The following is a 22,416-nucleotide window of genomic DNA, read 5'->3' as shown; positions in this document are numbered from 1 at the left end:
ATATCCTCTGCCAACCAGCAGTGCTACTGTATTCAATACAGTACAGAGGTCTTGTAACCTGACCACAACTATGTATCCAACCTGCTTCTCAATCTCATATAGTCTAATGCCAACATGTTGGGGATAAGCACAGTAAACTCATTAACAGGCCAATAGCTCAGTCAGATCTATTGATTTTCACCAGTAATAACATTGTCACAGCAGCTCTAGTGATCAATAATCACCACGAGAGCCACAACTTGTGGAATGTTCATTTCTGACTACTGTGTCAATGTATTGCTTTAGAATTGCAGCATTAGTGCAAGAAGCCTAGTAATCGGACAGATAGGAGAGCGTGGTTGGCTAGCGCTGTGTGCGTGGCAGGATAGCGTAGCGCTTGAACATTACATGGTGGTGGTTGATGATCAATCCAGCAGGAGTCAAATGTCTCCAATGGAGATCCTTCATCCTCTCTCCTCCCACCCCAATCAGCTCTGACTCACCTTCCACTGTCACCGACTCTGAGATGAGAAGCTCACCATTAGAAGCTCGACAGTGCAAGATGCAGAAATCGCTCCGCCATTTCCTGGTTGCTACAATTATAATAGTTTGCCTAATTTCAGTTTATGTGACAAAACAAGCAATGTATAGTGTTGAGTATTATTGTACGATCAAAACCGCTGTGAAATATATTTTCTATAACCAAAAATATAGTATTTTCAGCTGTTTGAAGTTGTTGTACAAAACTGAAACACACAAAAACGAAACTTAAGAAAGGGAAGCATAGAAATAGCTCACATAGAACAGATATACCACTTCCTAGTCTTGCTTTCAATGAGAATGAAGGATCTATAACTCACGTGTTTGTGAATTTGGTCAGATCACACAAAACGTTACCTTTTGCAGCACAAAAAAAAAATCATGCCACTTCAGACCTGACAACTGTTCCAAGGCACCTCATTACCAATAGAAACAGTCAGTCCCATCCTGCAGGCTTCTTGTGACATCAAAGTAGCCTGGAAAACATGCACATGTCACCGTCTACCCAGTCAGCTGGTCTCCAATTTATTGGTGTTTCCCTGTGTAGTGGTTTCTATGTCTCTCCTAGAGAGAGAAACTAATCAACACCGACCATACCGATCACTTATGGCAGGCATTTTGCTGACATTGTTCATTACGATAAGTAGCCTACAGTGGAGAAATGTGAAGTTTGAAATTAAATACGTTTTCTAATATGAGTGATTGTTAATGGGACAATTGAAGGCTACAACCATCAAACTAGCAGTAATTTAAAGCAGTTTTTCGCGCAAGGGGTCAGCTTAAATATATTGATTTAAATTGAAAGGAAATCAGTCCAAAAATGTATTTAAAAAAAACAATGATAAAGCTTTGCATCCCAATTTTTTTTATTTGTTTTGCACTGTTTGCGGTACGTGCACTTGATTCAGCAGCCCTAGTGTCGAAAAGGCCAAGTGTGCCCATTTTCAACCATTTCATGTGTCTGAAGGTAGAACTCCGCCCACCCGGCAGGCCAAGGAAGCAAGTCAACTGCAATTACAGGCCTATCGCTGGCAAAGAGGTGTGTATTCAACGGAAGCCAGGCTTCCCAAAAAAAGTGACCAATAATTTTTTTCAATAAAAAGATGATCTTTCATCTCTCTGTGTTTCATAATTTTCTTTCAATTGGCAAGAGGCTGAATATATCTCACACAGGAGAAAGCACCCCTCTGTCTCTCTACGTGTAAGCCATCTATCTGATGCTGTATGGTCCAAACGAGTATGACATTGTTGCCGCCTGTAGCATTGAAGGCAAGGGAAGCCAGTGAGCATTTGGCCTCCCTTGATAAAAAAAGGTATAAAAAAATGTGCCAATCAGCATCGAGCTAAACTGAGCGAGCACAACTATGAATGGTCCGACCCACACAACAAAATTGTCAAGGGAAGCCCGCTTGGATTTTCACTCCTATCAAATCCCATTGAGCGGATACGTCATTGACAGCAAAAGTTTAATTGTTGCATCTCATTGTGTTGTCCTCTGGTGGCTAGCGAGCTAAAGATTGAGCTAGACTTGTGGTTTTACAAAAAGTAGCCAAGGTCAAGTACAGTATTAGGTACAGTACACTCTGTCATACAGCGTGTACTGTATGACAGAGTGTTAGACTATTTCATCAACATAAAAGGGAGGATGGCATTGGCGTTTCTCTACAAGGGTGAGTCAACATTTGTTTCTACTTGCACGAACACTCACGCACGCACACACGCGCACAAATAAGAACCATGGACAGCCACATCATATTTAGCTTACATTAAACTGGACTAAATTGTTTAGATGTCACTGTATTAGACTAAGCAGAGGTGATTTGATGATGTTGAAGTTGAAATGGTGTTGGAATAGTGGAGGCAGCTCCTGTTTTCTTTGTGACTTGCGGTAACTATCAGTGGTTCTAAGCCAATAGTTGTTCAGTGGCCCAGAAAAGTTGGGAAAATGAAGTTGCTTGTCCATGCTGTTACTGTATACGCACTATGCTTTGTGGACTTCACTGGACAGAGGTTGCTATCCGGTTTTGTGACAAAACAAAGGTGTGGTTGAATTTATTCTGCCACTATGTCTTCTTATTGTCTCAGCCTTTTTCCTATATATCATGGTCACAAGGGATGTGAATTAACAGGTTAAAAAGGCAAACAACGCAATTATCACAACACATAGGTTGTAATATGGCTTTCCTAGTGATTTCATCCACACACTGCACATGCACAGTTCACCATGTCTGCACAGTTCCCTCGAGCCATAGACTGTAAAAAGAAGCCTTGAAAGCACAGCAAAGCTGATACTGTGAGACTTCAAAACCATGACTAGAGAGACAACGAATACAGCAAAGAGCTTCTGTTTTTATGAGTAAGTTCATGTGTAAGTTGTTATTCAGCACTCCCAACACTTTGTTCAACACCTAAGCCATAAAATGTGCCTTCTCCCTACTTCTACTCATGCTACAACGAGCACTATAGCTGCAACGAAGGAGTACATAAAAGTGTTTCCATAAGCTTGCGTTGTTATTATTAGTGGCTTGTATCTTTTTCATGTCAAGGAATATTTCTCTTTCTCTGGCCATAGGAGTCAACAACATGAATTGGTGCATGAGGCAGAAATAATGCAGTGCGACTTACGTTTCGCCATTAGCTAGATGGCTGTATCCTCTTTTCTCAGTGGAGGGAGGGAGAGAGGAGGGAGGGTGAGTTGGGTGAGGCAGCCTCACTGCTGCTGAGACCTCCCCTCAGACTGACCATCAGATATAGGCCAGTTAAAAAAGAAGAGCAAATTATGCTCACTCAGCTGTGCCTCACAATTAATACAACAAATTATCTATTAGTTGAACGCATTCAGTTGTGACACTGACTATGTAGCCCCTTTCCCCTTTCATATACAGTTGAAGTCGGACGTTTACATACACCTTAGCCAAATACCATTTAAACTCAGTTTTTCACAATTCCTGACATTTAATCCTAGTTAATATTCCCTGTCTAAGGTCAGTTAGGATAACCACATTATTTTAAGAATGTGAAATGTCAGAATAATAGTAGAAAGATTGATTTATTTCAGCTTTTATATCTTTCATCACATTCAGAAATTTACATACACTATTAGTATTTGGTAGCATGGCCTTTAAATTGTTTAACTTGGGTCAAACCTTTCAGGTAGCCTTCCACAAGCTTCCCACAATAAGTTGGGTGAATTTTGGCCCATTCCTCCTGACAGAGCTGGTGTAACTGAGTCAGGTTTGTAGGCCTCCTTGCTCGCACACGCTTTTTCAGTTCTGCCCACAAATGTTCTATAGGATTGAGGTAAGGGCTTTGTGATGGCCACTCCAATACCTTGACTTTGTTGTCCTTAAGCCATTTTGCCACAACTTTGAAAGTATGCTTGGGGTCATTGTCTATTTGGAAGACGCATTTGCGACCAAGCTTTAACTTCCTGACTGGTGTTGCTTCAATATATCGACATCATTTTCTTCCCTCATGATGCCATCTATTGTGTGAAGTGCACCAGTCCCTCCTGCAGCAAAGCACCCGCACAACATGATGCTGCCACCCCTGTGCTTCACGGTTGGGATGGTGTTCTTTGGCTTGCAAGCCTCCCCCTTTTCCCTTCAAACATAACGATGGTCATTATGGTCAAACAGTTCTATTATTCCTTTTATCAGACCAGAGGACATTTCTCCAAAAAGTACCATCTTTGTGCCCATGTGCAGTTACAAACCGTAGCCTGGATTTTATATGGCCGTTTGGAGCAGTGGCTCCTTCCTTGCTGAGCGGCCTTTCAGGTTATGTCGATTTAGGACTTGTTTTACTGTGGATACAGCTACTTTTGTACCCGTTTCCTCCAGCATCTTCACAAGGTCCTTTGCTGTTGTTAAAGGATTGATTTGCACTTTTCGCACCAAAGTACGTTCATCTCTAGAAGACAGAAGGTGTCTCCTTCTTGAGCAGTATGACAGCTGCATGGTCCCATTGTGTTTATACTTGCGTACTATTGTTTGTACAGATGAACGTGGTACCTTCAGGCGTTTGGAAATTGCTCCCAAGGATGAACCAGACTTGTGGAGGTCTACAATTTCTTTCTAAGGTCTTGGCTGATTTCTTTTGATTTTCCCATGACGTCAAGCAAAGAGGCACTGAGTTTGAAGGTAGGCCTTGAAATACATCCACAGGTACACCTCCAAATCACACAAATCATGTCAATTAGCCTATCTTCCCTATCTCTGCTCTCTCCCCATCCCTCTCTCTGCTCTCTCCCCAACCCTCTCCTCTCTCAATGCATCCCTGTCTTCCCTCGCTCTACTCTCCCCAATCCCTGTCTTCCCTCGCTCTACTCTCTCCCATCCCTCTCTCTACTCTCCCCATCCCTACTCTCCCCCATCCCTCCCTTCCCTCTCTCCCCAAACTCTTCCCTCTCCTGCATCCCTCTCTTCCTTCTCTAATCTCTCCCATCACTCTGCTCTCTCCCATCCCTCTCTGCTCTCTCCCATCCCTCTGCTCTCTCCCATCCCTCTCTCTACTCTCTCCCCATCCATTTCTTTCTTACTAATGCTTTCCCATTAAACTTGTTCACCCCTACAGAAAAGGCTCCACATTACCTACCTAATTAGAACCAGCAAATATAGGGTGGGTGTCTCACTTTAGCCACTTTGAAAAAGTACTGAAAGCTGTCTGTCCCTATTTTAGACGTCTAGTTAACACTGTACGCTATAGAAAACAACATTCCTTGAAATAAACTTAGTCTTTGTGGAAAGTAAGATCTGAAACATTGCTCATCCCAAGAACTTGGTGGCCTGCCTGGTCATTTGGCAGTGTGAAGAAACAACGTGTGCAGTCTGTAGCTTACCCCATGACAGTCAGGCACTCTCCTCTGGCATTCCTATCTACTTTTTTTGTATATATTTTAAATCTCACTTTCCATCTATGGACTGAAAATACTCTCCAGCATTCCGCCTCACCCAATGTGGTACGAATCTGCAATTTTTGAAAACTTTAGAGCCGCAACTCCCATCAGAGGCTAGCCAGCTAACTTTCTACTAGCCAGTTAGCCACTGCTAGCGGTCTTCACCGTTAACTCGGACACCAGCCAGCCTCAGCTCGGTCAATACCTGCCAGTCTGCACAGCGCAATAACAACCCAGAGCATATCAGACTGCTTTTTCTCTACCACATCTCCAGATTCCTACCGCAAGCTCTGGACCTTTACACCGGATCACCACAGCTAGCTAGCTGCAATCCGAGTGGCTGTTCCTGGCTAACGTCTCTGTCCCGAAGCAAGCTCCAGCTAGGTCCATCTCCCAGCTAGCCAAAGAGGTCCACCAGCTAATTCTAGGGCTACAATACCTCTTGTCAATTGGCCAGGACCCTTTATAGCCGACACGGCGCCCTGCCGATCCATCACGACTTGTCTGCCAATGTAATTGTCCGAGGTGGTTTCAACAGGCTTTTCCGTTGAGACGTCACTGAAGATCCATCTGCTGGCCACGGCCTGCTAGCTTTCTGAATCGCCGTGTCTCCAGCTCTAGCGTAGTAGCGACAACCGAACAGCCCCCTGCCTTCCACTATTGCTGCTCATTGGGCCAGATGATCACTCGGCTACTCATGCCTCTCCCTAATGTCAATATGCCCTGTCTACTGCTGTTTAGGTTAGTAATTATTGTTTAATTTCACTATAGAGACCCCAGCCCCATCCTAAATGCCTTAGATAGCTCGTGTGTCGCACCCTCCACACAAGCGGAGACCTCACCTGGCTTAACTGGTGCCTCCAGGGACGCAACCACTCTCATCATCACTCAATGCCTAGGTTTACCTCCACTGTACTCACATCCTACCATACCCTTGTCTGTACATTATGCCCTGAATCTATTCTACCATGACCAGAAATCTGCTCCTTTTGTTCTCTGTCCCCAACGCACTAGACGACCAGTTCTTACAGCCTTTAGCCGTATTCTTATCCTACACCTCTGTTCCTCTGGTGATGTAGAGGTTAACCCAGGCCCGTTGCCCCCAGCATCACACCAATTCCCAACTTCCTCTCATTTGTTGACTTCTGTAACCGTAAAAACTTTAGTTTCATACATGTTAACATTAGAAGCCTCCATAAGTTTGTTTTATTCACTGCTTTAGCACACTCCGCCAACCCTGATGTCCTAGCCATGTCTGAATTCTGGCTTAGGAAGGCGACAAATTTGGAAATTTCCATCCCCAACTACATTTTCTGACAAGACAGAACTGTCAAGGGGGGCGGAGTTGCAATCTACTGCAAAGATAGCCTGCAGAGTTCTGTCATACTATCCAGGTCTGTGCCCAAACAATTCGAGCTTCTACTTTTAAAAATCCACCTTTCCAGAAATAAGTCTCGTACCATTGCCACTTGTTATAGACCCCCTCAGCCACCAGCTGTGTCCTGGACACCATATGTGAATTGATTGCCCCCCATCTATCTTCAGAGTTCGTACTGTTAGGTGACCTAAACCTGGATATGCTTAACACCCCAGCCATCCTACAATCTAAACTTGATGCCCTCAATCTCACACAAAATATCAAGGAACCTACCAGATACAACCCTAAATCTATAACCATGGGCACCCTCATAGATATCATCCTGACCAACTTGCCCTCTAAATACACCTCTGCTGTCTTCAACCAAGATCTCAGCGATCATTGCCTCATTGCCTGCGTCCGTAATGGGTCCGCGTTCAAACGACCACCCCTCATCACTGTCAAACGCTCCTAAAACACTTCAGCAAGCAGGCCTTTCTAATCGACTTGGCCCAGGCATCCTGGAAGGATATTGACCTCATCCCGTCAGTAGGAGATACCTGGTTGCTCTTTAAAAGTGCTTTCCTCACCATCTTAAATAAGCATGCCCCATTCAAAAAATGTAGAACTAAGAACAGATATAACACTTGGTTCACTCCAGACCTGACTGCCCTCGACCAGCACAAAAACATCCTGTGGCAAACTGCATTAGCATTGAATATCCCCCGCGACATGCAACTTTTCAGTTAAGTCAGGAACCAATATACACAGTCAGTTGAAAAAGCTAACTTGAGCTTTCTTAACAGAAATTTGCATCCTGTAGCACTGGGATACAGTAAAGTCCATGGAGAATAAGAGCACCTACTCCCAACTGTCTGAGGATAGGGAACACGGTCACCACCGATAAAGCTACAATAATCGATCATTTCAGTAAGCATTTTTCTATGGCTGGCCATGCTTTACACTTGGCTACCCCTACCCCGGCCAACAGCTTTGCACCCCCCGCAGAAACTTGCCCAAGCCTCCGCCTGCTTCTCCTTCACCCAAACCCAGACAAAGGATTTTCTGAAAGAGCTATAAAATCTGGATCCCTACAAATCAGCTGGGCTAGACAAACTGGACACTCTCTTTCTAAAATTATCTGCCAAAATTGTTGCAACCCCTATTACTAGCCTGTTCAACCTCTTTTTCGTATCGTCTGAGATCTCCAAAGATTGGAAAGCTGCCGTGGTCATCCCCCTCTTTGAAGGGGGAGAAACTCTTGACCCAAAATGTTATAGACATATCCACCCTGCCCTGCCTTTCTAAAATCTTCAAAAGCCAAGTTAAACAGATCACCAACCATTTTGAATCCCACCGTACCTTCTCCACTACACAATTTGGTTTCTGAGCTGGTCACGGGTGCACCTCAGCCACGCTCAAGGTCCTAAACGATATCATATCTGCCATGGATAAAAGACAGTACTGTGCAGCCGTCTTCATTGACCTGGCCAAGGCTTTCGACTTGGCCAATCACTGCATTCTTATCGGCAGATTCAAAAGCCTTGGTTTCTCAAATGACTGACTCACTTGGTTCACCAACTATTTCTCAGGCAGAGTCCAGTGTGTCAAATCGGAGGGCCTGTTGTCCAGACCTCTGGCAGTCTATGTGGGTGCCACAGGGTTATTTTTCTCTGTATATATCAATGATGTCGCTCTTGCTGCTGGTGATTCTCTGAACCACCTCTACGCAGATGACACCATTCTGTATACATCTGGCCCTTCTTTGGACACATACAACACTCCTTCCGTGGCCTCTAACTGCCTTTACATGCTAGTAAAACTAAATGCGTGCTCTTCAACCGATTGCTGCCCGCACGCACCCACCCAACTAGCATCACTGCTCTGGACAGTTCTGTCTTAGAATATGTGGACAACTACAAATACCTAGGTGTCTGGTCAGACTGTAAACTCTCCTTCCAGACTCACATTAACCTCTTGAAACTCTGGGGGCGCTATTTCATTTTTGGATGAAAAACGTTCCCGTTTTAAACAAGATATTTTGTCACAAAAAGATGCTCGACTATGCATATAATTGATAGCTTTGGAAAGAAAATACTCTGACGTTTCCAGAACTGCAAAGATATTCTCTGTGCGTGCCCTAGAACGTGAGCTACAGGCAAAACCAAGATGAAACGGCATCCAGGAAATCAGCAGGATTTTTGAGGCTCCGTTTTCCATTGTCTCCTTATATGGCTGTGAATGCGAGAGGAATGAGCCTGCCCTTTCTGTCGTTTCCCCAAGGTGTCTGCAGCATTGTGACGTATTTGTAGGCATATCATTGGAAGATTGACCATAAGAGATCACATTTACCAGGTGTCCGCCCGGTGTCCTGCGCCGAAATTGGTGCGCAAACCTCAGCTGCAAGTATTTTTCCATGGAATTCAGAGAAGAAAGCAGGCTTCCACGAACGATATATCAATGAAGAGATATGTGAAAAAACACCTTGAGGATTGATTCCAAACAACGTTTGCCATGTTTCGGTCGATATTATGGAGTTAATTCGGAAAAAGTTTGACGTTGTTGGTGACTGAATTTTCGGTTCGTTTCGGTAGCCAAATGTGATGTACAAAATGGAGCGATTTCTCCTACACAAAGACTCTTTCAGGAAAAACGGAACATTTGCTATGTAACTGAGAGTCTCCTCATTGAAAACATCCAAAGCTCTTCAAAGGTAAATGATTTTATTTATTTGGTTATCTGGTTTTTGTGAAAATGTTGCGTGCTAAATGCTACTCAAAATGCTAAGCTAGCTTTGCATACTCTTACACAAATTAGTGAATTGCTATGGTTCAAAAGCATATTTTGAAAATCTGAGATGACAGTGTTGTTAAGAAAAGGCTAAGCTTGAGAGCAGGCGCATTATTTTCATTTTATTTGCGATTTTCAGAAATCGTTAACGTTGCGTTATGCTAATGAGCCTGAGGCTCTATCCACGATCCCGGATCCGGGATTAAGTCTTGAATCGGTATCCTATTTAGCAGCAAAGCCTCCTTCACTCATGCTGCCAAACATAACCTCGTAAAACTGACAATCCTACCGATCCTTGACTTTGGCAATGTTATTTACAAAATAGCCTCCAACACTCTACTCAGCAAACTGGATGTAGCCTATCACAGTGTCATCCGTTTTGTCACTAAAGCACCATATACTACCCACCACTGCGACCTGTATGCTCTCGATGGCTGGTCCTCGCTACGTATTCGTCGCTAAACCCACTGGCTCGAAGTCATCTATAAGTCTTTGCTAGGTAAAGCTCTGCCTTATCTCAGCTCACTGGTTACCATAGCAACACCCACCCATAGCACATGCTCCAGCAGGTATATTTCACTGGTCATCCCGAAAGCCAACACCTACTTTGGCCACCTTTCCTTCCAGTTCTCTGCTGCCAATGACTGGAACGAATTGCAAAAATCACTGAAGCTGGAGACATATCTCCCTCTTACTTTAAGCATCAGCTGTCACAGCAGTTTACCGATCACTGTACCTGTACACAGCCGGTCTGTAAATAGCACACCCAACTACCTCATCCCCATATTATTACTTACCCTCTTACAGACCAGTATCTCAACTTTCACATCATCATCTATCACTCCAGTGTTTAATTGCTCAATTGTAATTATTTCGCCTCCATGGCCTATTTATTGCTTTTTATTGTGTTATTGACTGTACGTTTGTTTATTTGTAACTGTGTTTGTGTTTTTGTCGCACTGCTTTGCTTTATGTTGGCCAGGTCTCAGTTGTAAATGAGAACTTGTTCTCAACTGGCCTACCTGGTTAAATAAAGGTGAAATATTTTATTTTTTAAAGATACAAAATATCCCTTTCTCTTCCATCAGGATTATCAAATTAATGAATTGCTTAATCTGAGAATTTCTGCCAACAGCAGAAGTATGGTCGGCCTACACAGGACAGACTACAATGCAATGTTAAATTTACTTGCAACATTACATTTAATCTTTGATATTTACAAATAAGATAATGTCCTTTCTGGGGTACACTATCTCTCAGATGACTATTCACAAATGTCTAGCATCTTGCTGAAAAAGTGGGAACCGCCAGAATGTTATGGTTTCATCCCAAATGGCATCCTACCATTACTTTTATAGTGCACTACTTTTGACCAGAGCTCTGAAGGCCATGGTCAAAAAGTGTACAATATATTGGAATTAAGGTCGGTGCCAAATGGGATGGAGATTATGAGACCCGCGTGGGCCAAATATCGGTGTCTACCACGAACCTGCTGGTAGTTCTGATCCTGGGGGGTGAACGTGTTGTCGATGGGCTGAAAGTTCAAGTTGACATGAGGGAAATTGTGTAGCCAATATGTCCACCAAGGTGCCATATAATCCTCACGTATTGAAGACATCATGGCCCGAGTTTAATTATCCAATATCTAGTAGTCTTCTTTAGTAAACCGACAGCTCAGTCCCGTCTTCTGTAACAAAGCTATAAACAGTAATGAAAAAGCATGCTGGATAATGTAAACTCGTTCACACGCACAGTAGACAAAATATGCAGGGAGATCGTTAAAGGAAAGCATCCCAAAATTATTCGTGAAAAGGAAAATTAGCACACCGTGCCCGGTCAGCCCGTTTCAACCACAGCCATCCTACCGCTACCGTCTGCTAGTTCAGTCATTCCACAGACAAGGGCCGTCCCTACACGGGAGCGCGTAGAAATAAGAGACGTTTGAGACAAAGCGAGAGAGCGCAGAACCTGAAAGTAGGAACATGAATAGTAATGGAAAAAATGTAATTGGAAAAAGTAAGACTTGGCACGTGGTAAATGGATACTCAAGTTTATGAAAAAAGTATAGGTATAGGCCAAATATAGAATAATTATGAAATGTTCACAAAAGCAACATTGATATCTAGGTAGCTCCCATTGACTTTGCAACACCCCCATCTAGTGTAAATAAACTCACATGCAGAATCTGTCAAAGTTTCCCAAAGTGCCATGGAAATAACGCACAACTGATAGCATTACCGTAGTCATATGGCGCAGTTTGAGGATTTGGCCTGGTCTTTTTCCAGTCTGCAAACAGCTGCTGGACAATGACCCAGTGTTAACAGACAGGGAACTGAAGAATGGGTTCTAATTTACTATCCCGAAACCTTACAATATTTTAAATAACAAAATGGCACCCTATTCCTTATAGGCTGCTAATTTGATTAAGACCCATAAATCTCTGTTCAAAAGTAGTGCAGCATATAGGAAGTGTGCCATTTGAGACGCTTACCTTTATGTATGTAGTAGACAGTAGCCAATGCTATGGTCATTCCAACAAATAAAGCAAAACACTAAATAACATGAGCATGCTGTGACAAACAAGGTGAATATCTGAAGTCTCAACCTTCAGAACATTATGTATGAGTCTCATTGTACCTTTATTTAACTCGGCAAGTCAGTTAGGAACGGCCTAGGAACAGGGCAGAACGACAGATTTGAACTTGCAACCTTCAGGTTACTAGTCCAACGCTCTAACCACTAGGCTACCCTGCCACCCCAAGGCTGATTCTATGCACTGACATGGAGAACTTTAGCCCTAGACGTGCATGTCAATGGTACCTATTAGGCCTATGAGTTCATTGCAAAGTTCATTGCAAATTGATCAGACCGCTGTTCACTACAATTTACTGTGCAGGCTTCAGCTAACCATGCCAAAAGAAACTTACCATCTACACCTTTCAATTAGTCATAACCACCAGATTGTTCACTAAGTCTATATACATAATTCCTGCCCCAAATCCATTAAATGGTAGTGTGGGTAAAGTAATAGTACTGCATCTGTAATAATGGCAGGTTCTTCACCTTGTCACTTTCAGGAGCATATTTGTATTTAAATCCACCAGTTGATGAAGTAAGCACAGGGCTATAAGTGATTGGATATGTGTAAGTAATGTTACCACCTTAGTAGTCACCACCCCAAACAATTTAGATGTGGTAACATCATTTGAGTATTGGAAGAGCCCGTGTAGTAACTGATTTGACTCCACTACAGACTTGTCAAATATGTTTAGGGCCAGTTTCCCAGTCAATGAGTAAGCCTAGTCCTGGACTAAGAGCATCCTCAATGGCGAATCTTCAACAACAGCAGCCGTCTCTTCATCACATCATTAAACACCTGATTACACATCTCAACAGGTGATCCATGCAAGTCATGACAGCACCAGTGGGGGTGGGCCTTCCCATTGCTTGAGGAGCACTAGAGAACAGAAGCGGGGAGGCCGATGACATCAAGACTTCCAATCAAACCAACTCTTGAATGCTCAACTCCTTAAAGTTTGCAGTTGTATAGAAAACATTTTTTTACCCTTTAGTGTACATCGTATTTATACTTGGGATACCACTGCAATAGGACAAGTACAAACAAAAAAAATCATTGGAGGAAGTCTTTAAATCTGAGGACTAGGTTTAATCTGTCTGGGAAACTAGCTCTTAGATAATCCAGTCACTTCATTCGGCAGACATTCGTTTTTGCCTTCTTCGAAAATAGAAGCCACTAAGCATGTTATACATGAATATAGATAATTTACTGTAGTGGAACAACATAACAGGCATGACAAAGACAAATGGTTTCTCTTTTTATTACAATTTACTGTACACGAAGATAGTCCTCTACTTGAGCTCCTTCACAGCCAGACCTGAAAAGAGATGAGCTGGTTAGAAACTACATTACATGAATCATGCTCATTCACAAAATATGCTTTGAGTGACCAAGCCACAAACGTGATAGATCGACATTATTAGAAATGGTACTGGCGGTAGGAAGACAAGAGACAGTTTGCTTGTTCAAATCCCTTAGCAGATTTTGGGAAACATCTGTTTTTATGTCCTTGAGCAAGGCAGTTAACCATAACTGCTCTGGATAAGAGCAATTTATTATTAAAATCTGTTCATATACACCCCCAGTAAGAGTGACACTTTAAAACAACCACTTAGACATGGTCAAGTTAAAAAGATTGGGAATAACATATACTAAGGCATTTGCAAAAATTATTTAGCAACATAGAATGGGAAAGCAACAGCAATGTTTTTGAACAATTAATAGATACTGCAGTAAATAGGAACAGAGTCTACGCAGACCAGTGCGCCATAGCCAATCAGAGCTACAGTAGGCCTTCAAGAAAACAAGAAATTTGCCACAGACCTGCTATTATTCACTTTGCACTGGACTGTGTGTTTGCTAGCAGTTATTTACTTTTTTATTTTATTTTCTTTTTTTTACTTTTTTTGCACACCAGTATTTCCACTTGCACATCATCATCTGCACATCTATCACACCAGTCTTAATTTGCTAAATTGTAATTACTTTGCGGCAGGGTAGAGCGTTGGTCTAGTAACCGGAAGGTTGAAAGTTCAAACCCCCGAGCTGACAAGGTACAAATCTGTCGTTCTGCCCCTGAACAGGCAGTTAACCCACTGTTCCTAGGCCGTCATTGAAAATAAGAATTTGTTCTTAACTGACTTGCCTAGTTAAATAAAGGTAAAAAAAAATAAATTACAATGGCCTATTTATTGCCTTACCTAACATTTGCACACTGTATATACACTTTTTTTTTCTATTGTGTTATTGACTGTACGTTTGTTTATTCCATGTGTAACTCTGTTGTTTGTGTCGCACTTTTTTGCTTGATCTTGGCCAGGTCGCAGTTGTAAATGAGAATGTGTTTCAACTGGCCTACCTGGTTAAATAAAGATATAAAAATAAAAAATAAATAAAACAACCCGAGAGCAATACTTTTCTTGGTTGTCCAAAATGTATTGTTGAGTTATATTAAATCATACATTGAACTGCAACTACCTATTCTGCCAACAATTCCTTAGTGTACGTCATGGACTGTTGAGTCAAATATAACCTATTTTTAAAACCTCTTGTAGAGTTTTGTACTGGGAATTTTATATTTTTAACTGATATGATTGTCTGTTTCATATCTTCCAAAATAGTTAAAACGCCGTCAGTTTCACTTTAGAATGTTAAGCGGCAATGGAAACAGGCTGTGTTTGTCTATCAGATAAAAAAAAAAAATGTTTGGCCACCAATATTCCCAGACAGCTCAAAGCATTAAGGAACATACGTCCATGCACCGGTAGAACTCAATTTCTGAGGAAGTTGAAACTAAGCATTAGGTCTATCCTTACTCTCCTAGCAAGTGTGCAAATGCACCACAAGCTCCAAACATGTGGTGTTTGGACAACTTGCATAGTAATAGATCAGATTACTTCATCATGTTCAATTTGTAACCACTCTGCACTGACAAAATAACATCTTTATAGACTGGACATTGTCACCAGACTTCAGGATTAAAGGTCTTGAGAGATGGCCCTATAAAACAGATTTCAGACTCCTTGTGCCAATTACCAAGCCAATTAACCACAACATGCCACATTCCATGTGATGAAAGTTGAGCATCTTACCTGGGGGCAGGGACTGTTTCAGCTTCTCTGCCTTCTCCTTGTCTGTGATGACGAGGGTGTACAGGTACCGGCTGCAACGCACCTTGAACTTGACATTGTCCTTGTTCTTCTTGATCTTTACGGCTGTGGGATAATAAACAAGAAGCAATCTATACATTCAACACTATGGTTCACAGTCAGCGTTCCCAAACAGAATCCTATGTGGGTGCAGAAATTATAAAGACATAAGTGTTAACAAAACTCCACATTTTGAGTGTACTGACTAGTGCACAATACTTGATTCAATTGTCAGAAAGTGTCAGATGAGCAGAGCATGTGGGCAACAATGTAATACTTACACTTGGCATCCTTCCTCCTTGCTGTAAGCAAGAAATCTTTTATTTCTTCGATTTTTCGTGGCTGAAATACAACAGGTAAATAATAAGTATAATGTTCTGCAACAACCACAGGGGTTAACTCAATGCAAATAGCTTAGCTAACATGGCATGACATTATAGCGTCATTGCTGAGCTTGTTATTATTCTCTTGGCTAGATAGCTAACTAAATGAAAGTAATCTGAGGATTGTCAGTGGACCGGTGGAACTAAAGATTCTGGTAATATCGGAACTTAGCACTAGGTCCACCTTTATTCTGGCAGGCGTGTAAATGCATCACAAGCACGAGACAGCCTGTGATGGTTGGACAACTTGCTAAGACATGCTGGTTAGCCAGGTTAACATTGGCTAGCTAACGTTCACTAGTTAGCTCGTTACAACTCACGATGACAGTTCTAACATAGTTACAGTGAAAGGCAGCTATCACCACTCGACTCGTTGACAATTCAGTTACTAACGAAATAGCTACACAACATCAGTTTAAGTTAGCTAGCAACTCGTGTACTGGCGGTAGCCAACCACGGCAGCATTACTAGGCCGTACCAGAATTGGCCTGTACGAACTAGTAGCCTACTCGGCTAGATAATGCTGGCTAACTACTTACACAGGTAACAACCAGGCAAACAAATACCAATGTCGCACCAAAATAGCTAACATTAAGCTTACTAAACAAAAGTCTGCCATGAACAGTTAGCCATGTAATTAAAATTCTAAGAAAGTGGTCCTCACCATCTTGCCGTGTCAGCGGACTGAAGCCTGCAAGACCGTAGAAAGACATGGGTCAGAATACAGATAATTTCAGTAGAACAAGCAACGCAAAAATAAAACGTGGTATATTATATGGATACATCTTTGTAAGATCATTCTTTAATAATTTGGGGGGCATAATATGCAGTTATAAGAAGGATGGAGGATGATTATAAATGTATGGAAAAATATACAACTTACACAGCCTGCAAGAGAGGGGACGAAGAGGATGGAACTTCCGCTGACGTAAAATGTATAGGTCAAGCTACGGCATATCATGGAGGACAAATGTAAGATGAACGACTTTCTCTTCACCCATTTATCCTTACTTAAACATTTACTTTTTATTTTCCCAGAAACAATAACCAATTTGCAAACTCCTGATCCTACATGGCGTAGCAGTGCAGACGTGTTTGTAATTGTCCGGTGCACATTAGTTTTTTTTCGTCCTTTTTTTATATATTTCAATCTCTTTTTCCATTTTTAAATTAAATATATCTTTCGGCAACCAGTCTCACCCAATGTGATACGGATCTACTATTTTTTTTACCTTATAGCTGGAACCTCCATCAGATGCTAACCATCTTAATTAGCTACTAGCTATTTAGTAATATATATTTTTTTTTCTTCTATTTAGTCATTGTTAACCACTGCTAGCGGGCTTTACCTTTAGCTCAGACACCAGCCGCTTTTAGCCTGGATAATACCCGCCAGTCTGCACGGCGCGATATCAACCCTAAGCATACCAAACAAAGATTCTATGGTTAACAATGATGGAAAGCTACTTACATCCATCTTAGCAGAAAGACTTAAAAATGGTTTTGACCAAATCATTGATGATACCCAGTCTGGTTTTAGGAAGGGCAGACATATACAGTGGGGCAAAAAAGTATTTAGTCAGCCACCAATTGTGCAAGTTCTCCTACATAAAAAGATGAGAGAGGCCTGCACTTTTCATCATAGATACACTTCAACTATGACGGACAAAATGAGAAAGAAAAATCCAGAAAATCACATTGTAGGATTTTTAATGAATTTATTTGCAAATTATGGTGGAAAATAAGTATTTGGTCAATAACAAAAGTTTATCTCAATACTTTGTTATATACCCTTTGTTGGCAATGACAGAGGTCAAACTTTTTCTGTAAGTCTTCACAAGGTTTTCACACACTTGCTGGTATTTTGGCCCATTCCTCCATGCAGATCTCCTCTAGAGCAGTGATGTTTTGGGGCTGTTGCTGGGCAACACGGACTTTCAACTCTCTCCAAAGATTTTCTATGGGGTTGAGATCTGGAGACTGGCTAGGCCACTCCAGGACCTTGAAATGCTTCTTACGAAGCCACTCCCTCGTTGCCCGGGTGGTGTGTTTGGGATCATTGTCATGCTGAAAGACACAGCCACATTTCATCTTCAATGCCCTTGCTGATGGAAGGAGGTTTTCACTCAAAATCTCACGATACATGGCCCCATTCATTCTTTCCTTTACACGGATCAGTCGTCCTGGTCCCTTTGCAGAAAAACAGCCCCAAAGCATGATGTTTCCACCCCCATGCTTCACAGTAGGTATGGTGTTCTTTGGATGCAACTCAGCATTCTTTGTCCTCCAAACACGACGAGTTGAGTTTTTACCAAAAAGTTATATTTTGGTTTCATCTGACCATATGACATTCTCCCAATCTTCTTCTGGATCATCCAGATGCTCTCTAGCAAACTTCAGACGGACCTGGACATGTACTGGCTTAAGCAGGGGGATACGTCTGGCACTGCAGGATTTGAGTCCCTGGCGGCGTAGTGTGTTACTGATGGTAGGCTTTGTTACTTTGGTCCCAGCTCTCTGCAGGTCATTCACTAGGTCCCCCCATGGTGTTCTGGGATTTTTGCTCACCGTTCTTGTGATCATTTTGTCCCCACGGGGTGAGATCTTGCGTGGAGCCCCAGATCGAGGGAGATTATCAGTGGTCTTGTATGTCTTCCATTTCCTAATAATTGCTCCCACAGTTGATTTCTTCAAACTAAGCTGCTTACCTATTGCAGATTCAGTCTTCCCAGCCTGGTGCAGGTCTACAATTTTGTTTCTGGTGTCCTTTGACGACTCTTTGGTCTTAGCCATAGTGGAGTTTGGAGTGTGACTGTTTGAGGTTGTGGACAGGTGTCCTTTATACTGATAACAAGTTCAAACAGGTGCCATTAATACAGGTAACGAGTGGAGGACAGAGGAGCCTCTTAAAGAAGAAGTTACAGGTCTGTGAGAGCCAGAAATCTTGCTTGTTTGTAGGTGACCAAATACTTATTTTCCACCATAATTTGCAAATAAATTCCTTAAAATTCCTACAATGTGATTTTCTGGATTCGTTTTCTTATTTTGTCTGTCATAGTTGAAGTGTACCTATGATGAAAATTACAGGCCTCTCTCATATTTTTAAGTGGGAAAACTTGCACAATTGGTGGCTGACTAAATACTTTTTGCCCCACTGTATACGGTGCATTCGGAAAGTATTCAGACCCATTGCACTTTTCTACATTTTGTTACATTAGAGAAATATCTTATTTACATAAGTATTCAGACCCTTTGCTATGAGACTCGAAATTGAGCTCAGGTGCATCTTGTTTCCATTGATTATCCTTGATAATCAAAATGATTGGACATGATTTGGAAAGGCACACACCTGTCTATATAAGGTCCCACAGTTGACAATGCATGTCAGAGCAAAAACCAAGCCATGAGGTCGAAGGAATTTTCTGTAGAGCTCCGAGACATCATTGTGTCAAAGCACAGTTCTGGGGAAGGGTACCAAAAAATGTCTGCAGCGTTGAAGGGCTCCAAGAACACAGTGGCCTCCATCATTTTTGTGAGGTAGCGGTCCGTCACTGACCGCAGGCAGCATTTGGTACTTTAACGTACACACACATTCATCACTCCTCCCTGCTCCGTTATAAGATAAGTTAACAATGTGTGTCGACACACAAGTTAACTTCTCTGTCTTAGTACATACATTTCACACTTATGTCAATGTTCATATTTAATACAAGCAATATGTATTTTACTCATCAATGTTATGGATGAGCGCATTGTTTGTTTGTTCTGTTCCTCTCTCTCTCCACCTCTATAGGCCTACTCTACGTGACATATGGTGGCAGTGGTGGGATGGCACTACGCAAATCAGTGAAGTCCAACAAGAGAGGTAAAGGAATGCGTACAGGATTGTGTTCTCAACAGCATCAACTGTCAGAAAAAGTACCTGAAGTTGAACCGGGGTGGAATACCATGGAATTGTCTGGTGAAGAAGAGGTCAAGTATGAGAAACTAGGAGCCCGACCAAGGGCCCAAACACAACCAGAACCGTTTGAGCTACCAGTTGAACCAGCAGATACAGCCAGAAAAGACCAGCTGACTGAAGGAGCAGTTGGGGGACCAGAACCACACCCAACAATGGTAGCCCTTTTCCAGCTACTGTTCACCTGCCTTGAGAGGAGGGATGAAGACCTCAAGCAGGAGCTACGCCAATCTATCCTCACAGCTCCTCACCAAGCGGAACTCGTCAGTGAGAGCCCAAGATTGGGTTTGCCAACACCAGGACGACAAAGGCTTGACGCAGCAGGGACTTCAACTCCACAGCAGGCTCCCCAAGCAGTAATTAGGCCAGCCCCAGCACCAGGAGACCAGTCCAGCAGTGTTAATGTCCATCTTCCTACAGTGTTAATGTCCATTAAAAATCCTACAATGTGATTTTATGGATTTTTTTTCTTATTTTGTCTGTCATAGTTGAAGTGTACCTATGATGCAAATTACAGGCCTCTCTCATCTTTTTAACTGGGAGAACTTGCACAATTGGTGGCTGATTAAATACTTTTTTGCCCCACTGTATAAGTCTTTGCTAGGTAAAGCTCTGCCTTATCTCAGCTCACTGGTCACCATAATAACACCCACCCATAGCACGCGATCCAGCAGGTATATCTCACTGGTCATCCCCAAAGCCAACACCCCCTTTGCCTGCCTTTCCTTACAGTTCTCTGCTGCCAATGACTGGAACGAATTGCAAAAATCACTCAAGTTTGAGACTTATTTCTCCCTCACTAACTTTCAGCATCAGCTGTCTGAGCAGCTTACCTATCACTGCAGGTGTACACAGCCCATCTGTAAATAGCCCATCCAACTACCTACCTCATCCCCATATTGTTTTTATTTACTTTTTTTGCTCTTTTGCAAGCCAGTATTTCTACTTGCACATCATCATCTGCACATCTATCACTCCAGTGTTAATTTGCTAAATTGTAATTACTTCGCTACTATGGCCTATTTACGGCCTTACCTCCTTATTCCATTTGAGATTTTTCTATTGTTATAGAAATGTTTCTATTGTTATTGACTGTACTTTTGTTTATCCCATGTGCAACTCTGTTGTTGTTTGTGTCACACTGCTTTGCTTTATCTTGGCCAGGTCGCAGTTGTAAATTAGAAGTTATTCTCAGCTGGCCTACCTGGTTAAATAAAGGTGAAATAAAAACAAAAATAAAAATGAGATTCAAGCAATCTAAATACAGTAATGCAACAGGTTATAAGGTAGTTTGCAAGGCAGGTAGAGCCTAAAAGTAATCTACTTATTATTTTTGTTTCTTTTTTATTTAACCTTTATTTAATTAGGCAGTTAAGTCAGTTAAGAACAAATTCTTATTTACTCATGTGTTATTTTAATGTGTTCTGTATAGGATGTCCATCTAGATAAGCGGTTATATTCCACTCACTGGTCACATTTTTTTCTGTTCCAACTTGTTGTAACTCCCATCCCGTGAACGGGATCGTTGTCAACATCTGACGCTAATAAGCATAACGCAATGGACATAAATATTACTATAAAATATTCCTATTCTTGAAAATCACAAGTGAAATATATTGAAATACAGCTTAGCCTTTTGTTAATCACCCTGTCATCTCAGATTTTCAAAATATAAATTTTCAGCCAAAGCAAGACAAGCATTTGTGTAAGTTTATCGATAGCCGAGCATAGCATTATGTCCAGCTAGCAGCAGGTAACTTGGTCACAAAAATCAGAAAAGTGATCAAATTAAATTGTTTACCTTTAATGAGCTTCAGATGTTTTCACTCACGAGACTCCCAGTTAGATAGCAAATGTTCCTTTTTTCCAAAAATATTATTTTTGTAGGCGAAATAGCTCCGTTTGTTCTTCACGTTTGGCTGAGAAATCGGAAACTGGAAATTGCGGTCACGACAACACCGAAAAATATTCCAAATTAGCTCCATAATATCGACAGAAACATGGCAAACGTTGTTTATAATCAATCCTCAAGGTGTTTTTCAAATATCTATTCGATAGTATATCCACCGGGACAATTGGTTTTTCAGTAGGAGCGAGAGGAAAAATGGCTACCTCTGTATTTTACGCAAGAATCAATCTGAGAGCCATCAGGTAACCACTTGCGCAATGTAGCCGCTTACGCTTATTCTTCAACATAAAGGCGTGAAACTGCGTCACAATGCTGTAGACACCTTGTGGAATACGTAGAAAAAGTAATATGGTTGATAGCCCATTCACTGCTCAATAGGGACGCATCGGAACGCAGAGCATTCAAAACATGAGTCACTTCCGGATTGGATTTTTCTCAGGCTTTCGCCTGCAATATCAGTTCTGTTTTACTCACAGACAATATTTCTACAGTTTTGGAAACTTTAGAGTGTTTTCTATCCTAGGCTGTCAATTATATGCATATTCTAGCATCTTGTCCTCACAAAATATCCTGTTTACTTTGGGAACGTTATTTTTCCAAAAATGAAAATACTGCCCCCTAGTCACAACAGGATATTTGTTAAGAACAAATTCTTATTTACTCATGTGTTATTTTAATGTGTTCTGTATAGGATGTCTATCTAGATAAGGGGTTATATTCCACCCACTGGTCACAATTTTTTCTGTTCCAATGGAAGTCAATTAACTAAGTAGACCAGACACAGCTGCTATCGCATGTTGTCTATGGGAGACACACCCCCTACAAGGTCATGAACAGTAAAAATCTTGTTTTTCATGAAAATTGATCATATTTGGA

The 22,416-nt window shown here is 41.8% G+C and overlaps 2 protein-coding genes across 5 annotated transcripts in view; both read right to left on the bottom strand.

The window, feature by feature from the left end:
• Nucleotides 1–11,451, bottom strand: part of LOC135511572 (protein tweety homolog 2-like) — a 111,823-nt gene extending 100,372 nt beyond the window's left edge. For 2 of the 4 annotated variants that reach the window (XM_064933056.1, XM_064933059.1), the window contains exon 1: nucleotides 11,053–11,449. In XM_064933056.1, the coding sequence (XP_064789128.1) occupies nucleotides 11,053–11,184 (132 nt within the window). In that variant the 5' untranslated portion in view covers nucleotides 11,185–11,449. Of the gene's footprint in view, nucleotides 1–11,052 lie in introns of all 4 variants that reach the window. The other 2 variants (XM_064933058.1, XM_064933060.1) reach the window with 2 other exon arrangements.
• Nucleotides 11,452–13,386: 1,935 nt separating this feature from the next.
• Nucleotides 13,387–16,626, bottom strand: LOC135511926 (large ribosomal subunit protein eL38). The gene is made up of 5 exons (XM_064933448.1): nucleotides 16,557–16,626; nucleotides 16,338–16,364; nucleotides 15,572–15,632; nucleotides 15,234–15,356; nucleotides 13,387–13,459 (listed from the first exon to the last, which is right to left on the bottom strand). The coding sequence occupies exons 2-5, from the start codon at nucleotides 16,338–16,340 to the stop codon at nucleotides 13,434–13,436; spliced, it is 213 nt and encodes a 70-aa protein (XP_064789520.1). The 5' UTR covers nucleotides 16,341–16,364; nucleotides 16,557–16,626; the 3' UTR covers nucleotides 13,387–13,433.
• Nucleotides 16,627–22,416: the final 5,790 nt, after the last annotated feature.

Source organism: Oncorhynchus masou, chromosome 24 (genome assembly GCF_036934945.1).
Source record: "Oncorhynchus masou masou isolate Uvic2021 chromosome 24, UVic_Omas_1.1, whole genome shotgun sequence".
In the NCBI taxonomy this organism is placed as follows: domain Eukaryota; kingdom Metazoa; phylum Chordata; class Actinopteri; order Salmoniformes; family Salmonidae; genus Oncorhynchus; species Oncorhynchus masou.
Note: the sequence above shows the minus strand (reverse complement) of the source record. Positions and strands in the feature narration are given on the sequence as shown.